Raw genomic sequence first — 15769 nt, forward strand, 5'->3', positions numbered from 1 at the left:
ATCTGTGCTCAGAAGTTGGAACCCAGTGTGTCTGCTTGCCCTAAAATTCTTCTCCAGTGCTGTTTGTCTCTTAATTATGCCAAGGGGAGTTCTTAATTGTGTATATATATATATATATATATATATATATATATATATATATTTTTTTTTTTTTTTTGCTGTGAACATCAGCAGCTCTGTCTCTTAAACTGCACTGAAAAATACTAGGGTGTCGCACCCTTTGTGTCACTTACTAAACTTCCTCAATAAAGCTACCAAAAGCTTTCTGAGGTGGAATTTTATATTCGCAAATGTCAATTCAGATCTGTTAGATACAGTGAACAAACTTGCCTGCTACAGCAAGCATTCCACCCAAATTGACTAGGTGTGGTTTTTTTTTTTTCATTGTTCAGTCACACTGAACAGAATCTGTTCTCTGGCTACATCTAGGTTGTCATTCTCTTTATCTGTGGGCTTGTAATAAGCAAACCGTACTCAATTTTCCAAAAGCAGACGTGCTCTTCCGGTATCCTAGAAACAGATCAAAGTGTGGTTTGTGGGAAGACATAAGGTTCAAGGCAGTGACACCAATGGGTCTTAATATGCAGCCAGACAAACAACAGGACTGGAAATTTAAACATTAGCTTGAATATTTTAGGGAAAAGAATTAGATGATCAGAGCAGGAGGGATGTACAGTTAGAAGGGATAGACAGTTATTTAGGGAGAGTAGGTACCAAAGAAACGAAGTAAAATTATACGTTACTTTCATAGTAAAATCAAGATCCATAATAAAGAACATTTCTTTCAAGTCAGACTGGTAAATGTCACTTAAAATTGCTCACGCTAGCTCAATGACAACATGCCCACAAGGCAGCTTTCTAGACCACAAAAGAGGATCATATCAACCATCTTGAGGTTAGCTTTTCGTACACATAATAACTGCAGAAATTAATCTTTCATCAGTTTATCACATCATAACAGCTATTGTTAAATAATCTACAAGGTAGAAAAGCAATTTCCAATTGTTCCCTGGGGTCTTCTAAGTAATGTCTCATGTCTTGTGCTATGCTGCAAAATAAATAGTACTCCTGTGAGTCGTAACAGTCATATTCTGCAGCCTGAAATTACCCTCATTGAAGAAAAAAGGGAAATGTATTCTATTATAGAAAGCATGGAGAATCAAATTAGAAAGCATAAGAAGCTGAAAAACTCAATGAATCTCTCACTGGACTCCAAAAAAGTCACTCCCTGATCAATAATGCATGAAGGGTTGAGACCTGGCATGGAGATACTCGACGGGAGGCTCAACAGAAGATGAAGAGTCTGCCTTCTGTCTTTACCCCTATTTTACCCCAGGCCCTTGCTCTCTGATTCTCTGAAATAGGGCAGTTGATTGATGTCCCTTGACCTTTGAAAAAATATAGGCTCCAGCTGCATAGGAAATGCTGGGCTCAGGTGTGTGATAAAATCTGGCTCCTATTCTTTGCTCAGTCTGAAAATGGGACATCCCACAAGAGGCCAAGAGCGGTAGCGGTGGGTAAAAGGCTCTTGCTTTACTCCCCATCTACTCACATTTTCTGGACTCACCAAGCATATTCATTTCTCTGTGGCTTTATTTATACTATTCTCAGTATCTAGAACACTTTCTCTTCCCTATCCCTTCAAAACCAAGAACAAACTAAAATACTTTAGTGTTTGAAAGCTAAGGACAGAGTTTGGAGGAGTTCAACCATATAAAGTATTACTAAAGGTCAAAGCGAAACTCCAGGGAGCTCACTGGTGACATTCTGGGAACGAATTTATCAATGTAATTAATCAGCACTGAATTCCAAGGCAAGTATTTTTGGCAAATGAGTAAATACATGAAATCTATTTATTTTAGTTAAAATTTTCTAGACATCCTGGAAAAAGTATCATGGAACAAAATTTCAGTGACTTGTTAATGCCCCTAGGACCCATTTTTTGCATTATTCATAAAGATGTACCAATTAAGGGGTGCCCTATCTACACAGATGTCCTTGAATTCTGAGAAACAACTTTGTAATGAGATAGGTTTTGCTGAGAGCAGACTGACCTACTCCCACACTTTCCGTATATCTAAATATTACATACATCTTTCAGTTTTCAGTGTGTTCATTATATAGTAGTCACCAATGAAATGGGTTACAAATAAAGATAACACAACCCTTTCCAAGTACTAGCCTGATAATGGTTTAAAGGAAGTAGGCCAGCTGGAATTAGAATGAGACACCATGGAACCAAATATGAGACCTGGAGGAACTCAGTAGACAGGGACAGTTTTCAATTCCATCTCAAACAGTCTAAGGCCAAACTGCAACTGTATATTTTAAGGTATTAAGACAAAATGAATTCTCTGTAGGATACTTAAATCACTTTTTAAGTGATCCATTTAAACTCAATGATCCAAACAAATACTAGACATTGGTCTAGAATGACACCAAAATATTAATTTCACCAAGGGAAACTCTGTGGCTTGGTTAAGTTAAAACCCCCATCAAACACCGGGCCAGTATCCCTCAAGACTGTTAAGGTCATGGGAAACAGAAAGACTGAGAAACAATCACAGAGCAGAAAAGAGAGCAGAGATAGGATTCAAATAAATACACTAATACTCCAGATTGGACACTGTAACAGAAAGAGCACACTAGCGAAAAATCTGGTGAAGTCTGAAGAAAGTCTGGAGTTATTAGTTAATAGTAATGTGTAGATGTCAGTTCTTTAGTTTTGACAAATAAACTGCATATAAGATATTAAAAAGTGGGAAAAACAGGTGATGGGTAATATGGTAAGTCTCAGTACTATTTTTGCAACTTTCCTTTAAATTTAAAATTATTTTAAAGTGAAAAATCTATTTAAAAGTAACAAGAGAACTATCAAAGAGCAAGGAAATTTACCTGAATTAATATCCTAAATTAAAAGGTTTTTATGTAATAATAATCAAACCTCCTCTCTTCTTAAAATGTCCCTGCTCCTTTTATTAGTATTCTTCTATAAATTACATTTTTTGTTTTATTAATTTGCTGAACAAGATCTTCAGTTCCCTGAACCAGGGATAGAACCCAGGCCTATAAGCTACATTCTTGGTTCCTGCAACCAGTGTTTAAATCTAACACACCTGATTGCTCCCTTCACATGCATAACATCTTTGGAGTGTCAATTAACATATTAGCTCGCATCCTCAATCCTTTGGTGACAACTTCCCAAAGTCCTTGCCAGGTTATTCCAGTGTAGATATGCGCCCTTAAAAAAGGACATACATATGCAATTTTGAAAAAGCAGAGCTGCGACTTACAACTGATGGCATCTGAGCATTTTGGAACATAAACTGCATCTGCTGGGCGAACATGGCGGCGGCACTCTTTTGTTGAATCAGATTGTTCCGTCCATTAATTTCCAGCTGCGTTTTCAAATGTGGAGGAGGGTGAAGGTACTTGCAGTTTTCTCTGGCACACCGGCCCTAAAAATGAAGGATTTTATGAATTGACATTAATATATTTAAAAATCTGGTGTGGCTAAGAAAATAAGAAAAGTTTATTTATCTCTTAGCATGTGGGATGAACTGTTCGAAGTACTTTATGTGAATTAATGTATTCCGTCTTGATACACACCCCCTAAGACTGACACTCTCATCATTCTTATCTTCCAGATGAGAAGATGAAGAGGAGTTGCACGGCTGTCAAGTGACAGAACCAGAACTAAAGCCTAGTTAATCTGACTCCAGAACTCATTCTCATAGCCACCTTGCTCTGCTCCACTTTGGTATGCATCAACTTACATTTAAAATACAAAATATCAGGGATAGTATATAATCATAACATTACAGACGTAAATAAAAATTTCCCAACATGAGACATAAAATCAAATATGATCTAAGACGTGGATCTACATATGTAATCAGCAAAAATAAGGAAAAATGTTAAATATATACGCAAAAATGTATCTTGTAACTTCTAGATCCATTATTCTGGACAATTTTGGCTCTAAAGTTCTTTTTCCTGAATCCATAAAATGTGAGAAACTTCTTGAAATCCACTGATATTTTGTTAACTGAAGAATGAAGAATAAATCTCTTCTACCTCACAGTTACGCTGTTCTTTAGGTTCTAGAGGGAATGGCCCCGGATCATTTGGATAACAGACACCCAAGTATATTTGGGAGTGTCGGGTATTTGAATGTTTTAGAGATGGTTTAAGCACTTCCAGACAGGATCATATGGCAGTCCTGTGGAACCAAACATGCCTTTGGTGTTACCTAAATGCTGATATGGCTGCTAATTATGGTGTTTACTGTGTGGCAGCAAAGGATGTCAGTGACCAGGTATTTATCACATTGTCAAATGTGTTATGTTGTGTTTGTTTAACTCAAGTACTGTACAAAGCAGCTAACGATGATCCCATTTGGATTACTAAATCTGCCATAATCCCTTTAAGATAAGCACAACTGCAAGCCATTCTTTTTCCCACAGTTGCTTAGATGCTTTAGAGCAGGAGCTTACTGGAGGGAAGGGTGGAAAAAAAAAAGGCAACTTTTTTGTACCCAAGAGTGCAAGTTGCTAGGCCACCTGAATTCCCAGGAGAAAATCAGTTAATTCAAGTGTTTTCAACACTTGCTATGAATTTTCTGTATTTATGATGCTTCAATGGACTATATTAATCACTCCTTCATATTTAGTTATCTTGTTATTAAAGCACTCCTGTAATTTCACTGGGAACAAGGTGTGGCCCTGAAAATTAGAGAGTTACCTATAATGTTGGGGTTCCCTTGTGGCTCAGCTGGTAAAGAATCTGCCTGCAACGCAGGAGACTTGGGTTTGATCCCTGGGTTCGGAAGATCCCCGGGAGAAGGTAAAGGCTACCCACTCCAGTATTCTGGCCTGGAGAATTCCATGGACTCTATAGTCCACACGGTCACCAAGGGTCGGATACTGACTGAGCGATTTTCACTTTCTATAATGCAAAACCAGAAGCACTGCAAATGCTCTTTTAAATATCAGGTCAATGGGATGAGATGGCTCTTTTACCTCCCCTGGCAGGGAACTGAGTATAGCTTAAAACATAGCTTGATAAATCCAGGTAGCCACTATTATTTTCCATTAGGCTTCTCATTCTGTTTCCAATTTGATCAATTTATTTTTAACCAAATTATTTATAAAATCAAACAATATCTGAGTTTCAACGTACCTTAGAAAAGAAAGCATTTATCGGTAGAGTCGAGGGTGGTATGAACCCAGTCCTCCTGAACTCATAAAGGTGGGAACAACCACATAATTTCAGCACATATAAGGACTATAAGTGAAGTGAAAGTTGCTCAGTTGTGTCCGCCTCTTTGTGACCCCATGGACTGACTATACAGTCCAGGGAATTCTCCAGGCGAGAATACTGGAGTGGGTAGCCACGGGATCTTCCCAACCCGGAGATCGAACCCAGGTCTCTCATATTGCAGACGGATTCTTTACCAGCTGAGCCACAAGGGAAGCCCCAAGGAAATCCTCATATGCACTAAAACTGGCGGTAACGGAAGTCCCCCTCCCCTCCATTAACATAACATGTCCCCCTAAGAGAAAATGTTAATTCTCTCTACATCTACTGCAAGGCAAAGATAATCACAACAATTTATAATCACAACAATTTCAGTCCCTAGATTCTTTACCCAGCGTAACTGGGATTATCTGGGTCGAAATTAACAGCTCAGGGGAATTGGTGGCACGTAGAGCCTTCCACAGCCAAGCACGGCAGTTTTATACTTCCAGGGTTTCTCTTTCTCCTCCTACTTCCCCAAGGTAGAGTCCTAAATCCTCTGCTCTCCTCTTTAATCTCTTTCCCCTGGAGAAATAAAGTCCAAGTAAAGTTTCATCTCTCACTGCAATTGCTCAGATCTTAAATCTCGATCTCTATCTCTGACCTCTCTTCTGAATTTCAGGCCTTTTTTAAAATCACCAACTGCGGTTGCATTTAGAAATCCTGCCCCCTAACCAGCTCTAAATAACTTACTCCTGACCTTCCTTCTCCTCAGACTACCTTTCGTCTTCCTGCCTACTAGCATTTAGGACTATTGCTCCAGTTCCCAGGCTTTGGGATAGCTGCATAGCAGCACTGAAAAAAGAAACCAGGCTCTTGCTGAGCAGGACCGCCTTAGGATCACAAACCCACCTTGACAGTTTTCCCTGGCCAGTGGCAAACACAACCAGAACCATTTAAATAGGACACCATCTGTAACCCACCCCCAATTAGATGAGGACTGTCTCTTATACTCAGGAATTCAAAACAGTAGATCATTTTTTTAAAAAAGGAAAAGGAACACATTAAGTTTTTGCCATTTGTTAACAGTTTAAAGTTTTTTTGGTTTTTTAAAAATTTATTTAATTGGAGGCTAATCACTCTACAATACTGTATTGGTTCTGCCACACATCAACATAAATCCGCCACAGGCGGACACGTGTTCCCCATCCTGAACCCCCCTCCCCCCGCCCTCCCCGTACCATCATTTACATTGAATGTAATCAGAGGGGAGACGAGGGCAGGAGAGAACATGCTTTATTTGGCCCATTTCCTGCCAATGTACAGATAAAGGATTGCTACCTGCCTCTGTGCATTTACATTACTGTCCTTTACAAATAATAAGTTTTCTTAAGCTTTTTCTTGGGAAACTAATGACATTTTTACAAAGCAAACACAGTACGCAGAAATAGAAAAAAAAAAGAATTACACTTTAAAAATCACATCAAGCTAGGTTATAAAACTAAAGTATGGAATTTGAGGCAGCCTAAGATTTTTAAAAAACTTACTCATCTTAGTTATGAGATTGTACTTGATTTATAAAGTATTCTTTTTTGAATGACAGAATCCATAATTTAATTCTATAACAATGCAAATGTACAACACCACTACCTTACCAGAGATTGCTGCTCATGTTAAAGAACGCTTATAAAAGAGAAAAAACCCTGCATTTCCAATCGAAACAATAGATGAGACCAAATAATTTAATATAAATGTTATCTGTGGAATACAATATTTCAAAAGAAAGCCAAGCCCCTTAAATTTTTTCAAAACAACTTTAGGACTCAGGGTAATATATGTACAACACTCGGTAGCAATAAATCTCTGTATTCATTCTTCAAGACGCCCAAACTTAATTATAGGGCAAAATACTTTTATTGGAGTTGGGGAGGGGGTGGCAAACTTTGTTTTTGACATTTGCTAACATTTGCTTTTAGTCCCTGTAGGGGATTAAGGATTTCATAAGCACGTATGGATGAGATGGGGTGGAGGCAAAGGATGGATTTGCCCAGCACAGTACGTAATCACTTAGTGTTTTTCTGTCCTTTGGAAAACCAGTGACTATTAAGTTTTCCAGAGGCCAGCTAAGCACCGTGAATGGGCCACAAGACTTTATCACACCAGGTCTGTAACAGCCCAGAAGCTATCTTGGCAGAAAAATATCACCTGTTGGGTTTCCCAAGCCAAGTCAGTGGTGTCCAACCTCCTTCTAGACCCACAGGTTCAAGAGTTGCCATGTGCTCACAAAATTAAAGAAATCAGAGTGCAAGCTCATTTAGGCTTGCCTCAGTTTCACGCCTTTTCCATTTCCTTTGGCCTTAAAAACAAATCTTTCTCATCAGATCTTTCACTGTGATACTGAGTCAAGAAAATAGCAAAGTGATTTGATAAGAAAGTGATTCTCTGCTGAAATAAGTGTTACTATATCTATGCATCGCCCTGCTCCCCTATTCCATCTACTCTCTTTGAAAAAAGCACCCAAAAAGCAGCACGGAGAGAAAATGACCAATGAAATTTCTGAAATACATCAAAAAGTTGATGACAGACAAAGGAAAAAGTTGCAGAGCATTCATACAACCTCCAAAACTCAAATCTATTCCTTTTCCTTACCTTCAGGCTTTTCACAGTACAAAGCCTTCGACTGAAAGAGAAAAGTAGCATTGTAGAGATTCAAATCCCACCTAAGTCTTGGGAGTTCTGAGAATGAGTCTGTCAGAGACAAGACTTTCCAGGCACTTGGTGGTAGAAAACTCCTGTGAAATGTACTTTTTTATGTTCATGAGACAAAGCTCTACCATCCATCAGAATAAGAAAAGGACCCCAGGAAGCTGAAAATTACCCTTTGTCAGTCACCAGTATCTTAACAGGAACAGCTGTTTGCAGAATGACTTGCTTCTTCAAATACATTAGGAATTATAGGGGGGGGGGGGGACCTCTCAAATACAATAATAACTGGATTACCTTTTCAAAGACATCTCATTGCTCTGCTATACTACCAAGAGTTAAATGTTAAATAAAGCCAACAAATAGGTGATTTGATTTCTATAAGAAAATGATTTCATTTTAATGATCATGTATTAAATGAAAAAAACCTCTTGATTATACTGCCCAACTAAAACATACTTACATGCATGGACATGGCTTCTCAGAGGAAGTAACAGTGATTTTAGAATAACACATGATCCGTACTAGGTTGCCTGGTTCCTACAACCATCACGGACCTTTTAAAGGCTAGGAACAATCTGAAACAGCTAAAAGGCAACATCAACATAAACTGAGTATCAGCCAGATATCAACACACTAATGGCAATTTCCCACTTTCTCTTAAGAGCTGTTTTTATAAAAATGTGTATCCTCCAGAATTGTACCATTTATGAATACTAAGATATATTCACAAAAAGCATCCTTAAACTCTTACATATAACTCAATTTAAACTTGGGATACAGACAAAAAAAATCTTTCTTTAAAAAGCCTTTAATAAACCACTTCCTGAGTATACTGAAGGCAAAATTAATGAGGCCGACCGTCCCTCCACCATGGAGAGGGCAGGCAAGCACTCCACCGCCCCCCCAACCAAGTCAGCACTGCATCTCTCCTGAACTCTGCTTTTTTTGTTGTTGTTATTGAAGTCTAGTTGATTTACAATGTTGTGTTAATTTCTGCTCTACAGCAAAGTGATTTAAGTTATATGTATATATTCTTTTTCATATTCTTTTCCATGATGGTTTATCATAGGATATTGAATATAGTTCTCTGAGCTATATAGTAGGAGCTTGTTGTTTATCCATTCTCTGTATAATATTTTGCATCTGCTCATCCCAAACTCATGAACTCTGCTTTTTTGACATCCCATATACATATACAGAGGGCAACGACTTTGGTGCAAACCAGAGACCAAGTCTGAGTAAGTAAGAAGCTGGGAGGAGAGCAGAAGAATTTTCTTGCCTATCTGCCTCAAGAAAGCTTTCGAATGGTGACCTCCAAAAGATGGAGGGAGGAGGAGTTCAACAATCACACTGTTGTTCTCTGTAACAGCCCATGAGATAACCTGATTACCAGAACTGAAACATGTAGGGCTGAACCGGATTTTAAGGAACATCTCCTGCACCTTTATCTTACAGAGAAAGTGAAGGCCAAATTGATGATGTGGCTCGTCCTAATTAACAAGCAGCTCAGTAAGGACAGAAGCCAAGTTTCCAGACTCTCACTACCCAATATGGATTTTCAGTTCAAATGACTCTTTCTCTATAAAGATTTTCCTGAAACCATGTTCCCACCCCAACTCCCCCACTCCCTTTTATCTCTCCCCCGTTTGTGCTTCCAGCTGCATCTTGTACTCAGTTTTATCATAGCACTTATCACTGTGTACATTGATAAATTGTTTGCATGCCTATCTCCCCATTCGACTTTGAGTTTGTTTAAAGGCAAGACTGTATCTTCCTCATCTTTGAACCTTCAGGGCTGTTTCTGTGCCTGGTGAATAGTGACTACTCTATAAAAGTTTGTTGAGTGGATAAACTTTGTGGGAATAATTTTATAGGGCATCACACTAAGCCAGCCTTAGAAGCCTAATTGCTTCTCTTGCTATTTCCTTCCCTAAGTTCTTTCTTCTTCCTCCAAGAAGAGAACAATAGCCAACACATGACAGAGGCTGTTCCTGGTTTTCTGATTCAAATGAACCGTTATTTTATTCAGGTATAGTAAATAGTTCATTTGTTACTGCTTATTTTTTTAAATGAATATATACTCTGACATGTATGTGACCATCATGGCTGAAAATTCCTGGTCATTCAGTATACACTGAATCTGAAATGTTGCGAACCCGAGGCACGCAGACACAAACCCTGGTATAATTCCCAGGGGTCTGTGGTCACAAGAACCCCCAGGATATAGAGCCCCTACAAAACTGAATAAAGGAACCTGCAGCAGATTCATATTTAATCAACACCTGGGCTTGCCCAAGGGGAGCACTGCTTTTCGAGGGTCAGTTTAGAATAAAGTGCCTCCTCCAACTGCTCCATCCCCACTCTTCATTTCTCTAACCAGCTGCAAGTCAAATTCCCTGAAGCTACTTAGACAAAGGTGGAATATAAGGCTTTAGTATAATCACATCGGGTGAGGCCTTCCTGTGCATCTCTACTGACCTCTTACAACAAAAATGTTTCTGCTATGCTTAAGACGCATATTCAGCTGTATTCACGTTAAACACTGATTCTCAAATAATCATGAGCTTGAACTTTTTCTGAAGAACAAATAACACCAAAAATCATAGTTGCTGTTCCTAGTGAAACCAAGCCTGCCTCCCCAATACCCCAGGTCTGCTCCCTGCCAACTTCCCAATTTTCCCCCCTGTGGTCTAACACCTTCAGTTGCTTGAGAAAAATGTGATATCTGTTCAATATGTTCCTCACGAATGTATCATCTGTTTACAAAACAGACAACCAGAATCAAATTAAAACCCCCAAACAACTGAAGCACACCGGTACCAAGTTACCAAAAGTCAGAGGCGTTTCTGATGCTAAGTATTCATGGAAGCTGTCTTTAATGTAGTTGATGGCTGCCAACAGAAAATGTCATTAAAACACAGAAAAAGAGGAAAGAATGAAAAGAATGACATTGAATTTGTTACTCCAAGAAATAAAATACACAGAAAACCATGCAACTTCAAGAAGCTACTTACTACATAGGCTTCCTTAGGAAGCAACATAAAGGGGTGTCTCCCTCCACCCTTAGGCAGTCAAATCTCTGGCTCTCAGCGTTGCCTCGGCTCTCTTTTCTGGACACCCGTCCAGTCACTACAGCGACTCAGAACCAGGACAGAATGGACACTGCCTGCCTGTACCCTTTCTTCCCGGCTAGGGCTTCCATCTGGGCTCACACCTAGGGTTGCCAGATTTATCAAATGAAAACACAGGACTCCCAATCAAATCTGAATTTCCCATAAACAAGGGCTCATTTTTTTTTTTTAAGGATAAGTATGCCCCATACAAAATATTATCTGACAACCCTCTCCCTATCTATTCGTCCACTCCAGTGAGTTCAGCTAAATAAAGTCAAATCCTCAAAAACCCATTTACCTCCCTTTACCTTAAGGTCATAAGCAGCCCCCTCCATTGGAAACAGCCTAGGCTCTACTAGGCCTTCAGTTCCCCCAGAGCAAAGCAGAAGGCCCTCTCAGTCCCAGCTTACCTGACCAGCTGCAAGGAATTTAAGGAAGTTGACTGTTGGAGAAAGCAATTTTTTACTCCCTGGCTCCTCCCACCAAAAGCTTCACACGGCTCCCTACCCAGTCAGCCACTCCACTTTCCCAACCACTGTGGTGCAACAACTGTGTATTCAAATGACTTTGATGCCTGCCTGCCAGAGCTCCTCCTTTGGACTAGGATGGGGGGAGGGCGTGGTGAGTGACCACTGTGCCGATCTCCTGACTCTTTAAGTCTATATAAATTTTCTTGAACATATGAATTATTACAGGAAGAGGAGGCTTTTATGTTTTAAAGTTGTTTTTTTTTTTTAGCAGGGGGAGGGAGAGGAGAGCAGATTAACTTTCATTTCTTCAGTCCTGTCGGTGGCATACTCAAATTCAAGCAAAAGTCATCCAGTGAAGCTCAGGAAAACATCTGCTTAAGCATCATGTTTCTACAAGCACACATAAGATGGATGCAGATCATATTCACAACGTGCAAAAAACGGCATGAATAGCCATTATTTGCATAGATGTCTTTTACAGTCAAGCCTTGATTACTCATATTAAAACAGAGGCAGATATGGAGGAGCATGGTTAATTCTAATGAACAAAATAATATATTCAGGGAAAATGGCGATTCATAGCAGCCCCGCATGACAGACTAGGTATAATACAGCAGTGGCAGTGGTGAACAGGAATCAGTTACGAGACACAGTCCTGAATTTGTTTTATTAAGATTTCAGGCTCTTTTGTTGGGATTATCAGAGTCAGAATTAGTAAGATCAGAGAGAAGGAAACTGTACTTCACTGGGGAAACTTGTATGTTTATAGACAACATGTCATAAAAACATTAAACGGTAAAGCTGGAAAGGCTCTTAGAAATCAGTCTGTGTAATATTCCTAAGAGAGGAGCCTCAGAAACTGAGCTTCCTTGTGAAATACTTGTAAGAAATGGCACACTCTGTTCCCCTCTTGGAGATGAACAGTCCACCAGAGCAGAGTAAAGGTTCCCTCTCACATGTCCTAAATAAAGAAATCGGCCGGTTTTTAACTAAGAAACACAGTTCAGTCACAGAAACCATTCCCTCATTTTTTTTTTTTCATAAGATACCCTGTAACATATCTCATTAGAGAATCCTTATGAAAATACTAATTTAATTCAACTTCATCCTTTTAAAGCTCAAAGCAAGCCCCATGGCATTCAGTGAACTCCAAGGAACTGGATGGCCCGTTAAAATGACATTGAACATTTCTGTCCACATTTGATCTCCACACAGCTAACAAGATGGAGATTTTTCCTACAATGGCTACAAAGATCCCACAGTCAGCTCCCCAGCACCCCTGGCCAAAGTTGTAAGTTCTGCCAGAGCTTTCCAAATGGCTGCTGCGCTTTCTTCTTTTGTTTGAATGCTTTACTCAGGCAACTTTGGAAATCACAACCTCAAGCCTTCTCTAACTGGCTTTCCTACACTGTGACTTCTAACCCTTGAAACCATGCCAGTTACCTTTAGGTTTTCCATGACTTAAGGGTCTCTAGTGAGTTCTAACGGCACTAAAACTTGGGAAGTAAGAAGGTATTTGGCAATCCCTTCAATTCCTAAGGGTCTTAGTTGTGCACTAAACTTAAACCTTGCGGTTTCCACTTGGCAAAATTAAATTTCCTGTCTCGAAGTAAAAAGAAAGTTTCAAAGAAGAATTAAATGTAGACAAGTATCTTGCAAACTGAAGGGGAGTAAAAGGTGAGAAAGGCGCTGATTATTGTTTAGATTTAAACAATTTATCTTTGCAGAGCTCAGTATGCTGCTAAGAATAAATTAAATAATTACATCTCTAGAGTCAGCCACTACTCCTCCACCCAGAGGTTATATAAAGGACAAATATAGTTATTGATTTACCTATATATTTTTGAAATTAGAGGCACAGAGATGAAAATCAGTCCCTCTCTTGCTTTTTTCTCCCCCCTAAACGTAAGTTTTCTTTCAGATAAAGAAATTTAAAAGCATACCAAATGGCTGTTTACAGGGTTTTGCTAAACTCATAAGTAGAAATATTTCAAATAACAAATAGAGCCAAATGTACACACTTTAAAATAAGCATTTTTCTCACGCTCCTACTCAACTACCTAATTAGTAACAAATATGAAGCTTCCAAGCAGAAAGGTTTACTGGGTGACACGGACTGCCATGAGAATACTCTGAGGCATGGATCAAGTCTACATTTCGTTAATGATAATATATTTTTATCACCAAAAGTCCTGCTGAAATATCCCTTTACACTAAACTTGTTATTAAAACTGTAGGCATTTAAGAGTATCAGACAATCTCCAAAGAAAGCTCCAAATTCCAAATGCAGTGTGTATTTAAATAAAGTGGCCTTTTTTTTTTTTTTTTTTTTGCCAAGTGATTCTTTATCAGGCCAAGTTGCTCTTTTTGTTCTGACATAAAAACAAGCAGTTTATTGATATAAATTCTTTCTCTTTAAAAATAAAGCTCTATTCTGCCTGGCCTGAATATCTACCAAATATACTGTTTCATCCAAAATGTATTTCAGAGATGTGAACAGAATTAGAAAACTTCTTGATGAAACTACTGAGACATTTTCAAAAGAAATGTTTTAAAATGATCTCTCAGTTTCACTTGGTAAATATGGCAACCTTGTTAAACTCACCTTTTGCTTTCAGTGAGCAGTTAATATTTGATGATGATGAAACTGTTCCTGGTATTTAAAGAACTAAACAAGGCCATCCACAAACAATGTAACTAGAAATGGGCTTGTTTAAAGAAGATAAAATGATAAGTGGAAGTTTTATGTTTTAAAATAAATCAATCCCTCAACCATAAAAGTCTCATAGCTTTACAGAGAAGTTGAAATAAGACCTCTGCCAGAGAATGCCTATCTCCACATCTAAAACAAAGTGAAGCAAAGGACAGCTAAAGTTAATTAGTTTAAAAAAAATCTATTAATTGTACTCCACAAGTCAGTTTAAGCAGTTAGAACAAGAATTATGGGGAGAACAGAACGCTTTTAAGGATGCAGTTATTTCTTAAAAACATAAACCCTCTAGAGCACAACAAGGTTTCTGAGGTCTAGTCCCTGCCTTTTAATTAGCAGAATCCTTATTCTGGTGAGGGAAAAGTTAAATCTACTCTAGCTTCGTTGTGCCTTTCCTGAAAATCAGAATAAAATTAGAAAACTTCAGAAAAAGTGTCTTGCTGAAAGAGTCCAGTGTTATGTGTCTCTTATACAAGGTAAACCAGATTTCATTCTAGAAGAATATTTGATCAAATGATACAATGAAGTAAACTAGGTCATGTAAAAAATATATATATATATCAGTGTGCTAATATTTCAGACTTATTTTTCTCCTGAAGATAACTGGAGCATTTAACGTTGTTTTATGTTTTACATTGATTTTATATATATTAGACTCTGGCATATAAGGTCAAACCCCCTTCAGATGTGAACTAATTCTGACCTTTTATGAGTGGGCCACAGAGTAATGGTATCTACAGGTTTAGCTCATGTTCCTTGGCATGTGACGATTATTGACACACATTTAGAGACCAAGTTGGGGCCCTTGTAAAATTATATTTTCTATTAATTTCATGCAAGTAGTCATAATAGCACAACTCATTTGCAGGCTTTAGTGAATGCTGTTTGGGTTTGCATCTTTTCCACATCATGTCCACTTGAATACCAGCTGACTTTGTAGTATATTTACCATATGTCAGACAGTGTTCAATGTGTTGTCGGTGCATTACCTCCCGTCATCTTCACAATATAACCCTACAAGTCAGTGCTCTACTGAAGAACTGAGGCACAGAGAGGTGAAGGAACACACACAAGCTAACAGAAGTAAGGCAGCAGAGCTGGAATTTGAACAAGTACATGAGCGCTTCCCATCATCTCGGTGTGCTGAGCGCTTCCCATCATCTCGGTGTGCTAAACTGAAGAATGAGCCTGTTCAAATATTTCCAATGTTCGGGTCACTATTTTCCCTCTAAGATTATAATAAAGATTACATACCAACTGGCTGTCAGCTATGTCCGAAAACTATTCAATAGGGAAATGTACGCCAAGTGGCCTGTTTTGTTAAGTACCTGGGCATCTTGGGTGACTTGAGAATGAGTAAGACAAAGTAACTGAATGTTCAGTGTTTTTTTTTACACCACATCCACCTGAATAACTTTACTGTGTATTTACCATGTGCTGGGCACTGTTCAAATGGCTTTAAACACATTATTAAGTCTTTTATCCTAACCAAAGCAGAACAATTAGTACAGATATCTCATCTCTTAGCACAG

General features: G+C 38.6%; 1 protein-coding gene across 1 annotated transcript in view; it reads right to left on the bottom strand.

Annotated features, from left to right (window-relative positions):
• The window catches only part of MBNL3 (muscleblind like splicing regulator 3), a 63964-nt gene that overhangs the window by 23185 nt on the left and 25010 nt on the right, over positions 1-15769 (bottom strand). The window contains exon 2 of the mRNA XM_052662834.1: positions 3294-3458. Coding sequence (XP_052518794.1) covers positions 3294-3458 — 165 coding nt within the window. The remainder of the gene's footprint in view (positions 1-3293; positions 3459-15769) is intronic.

Source organism: Budorcas taxicolor, chromosome X, assembly GCF_023091745.1.
Source record: "Budorcas taxicolor isolate Tak-1 chromosome X, Takin1.1, whole genome shotgun sequence".
NCBI lineage: Eukaryota > Metazoa > Chordata > Mammalia > Artiodactyla > Bovidae > Budorcas > Budorcas taxicolor.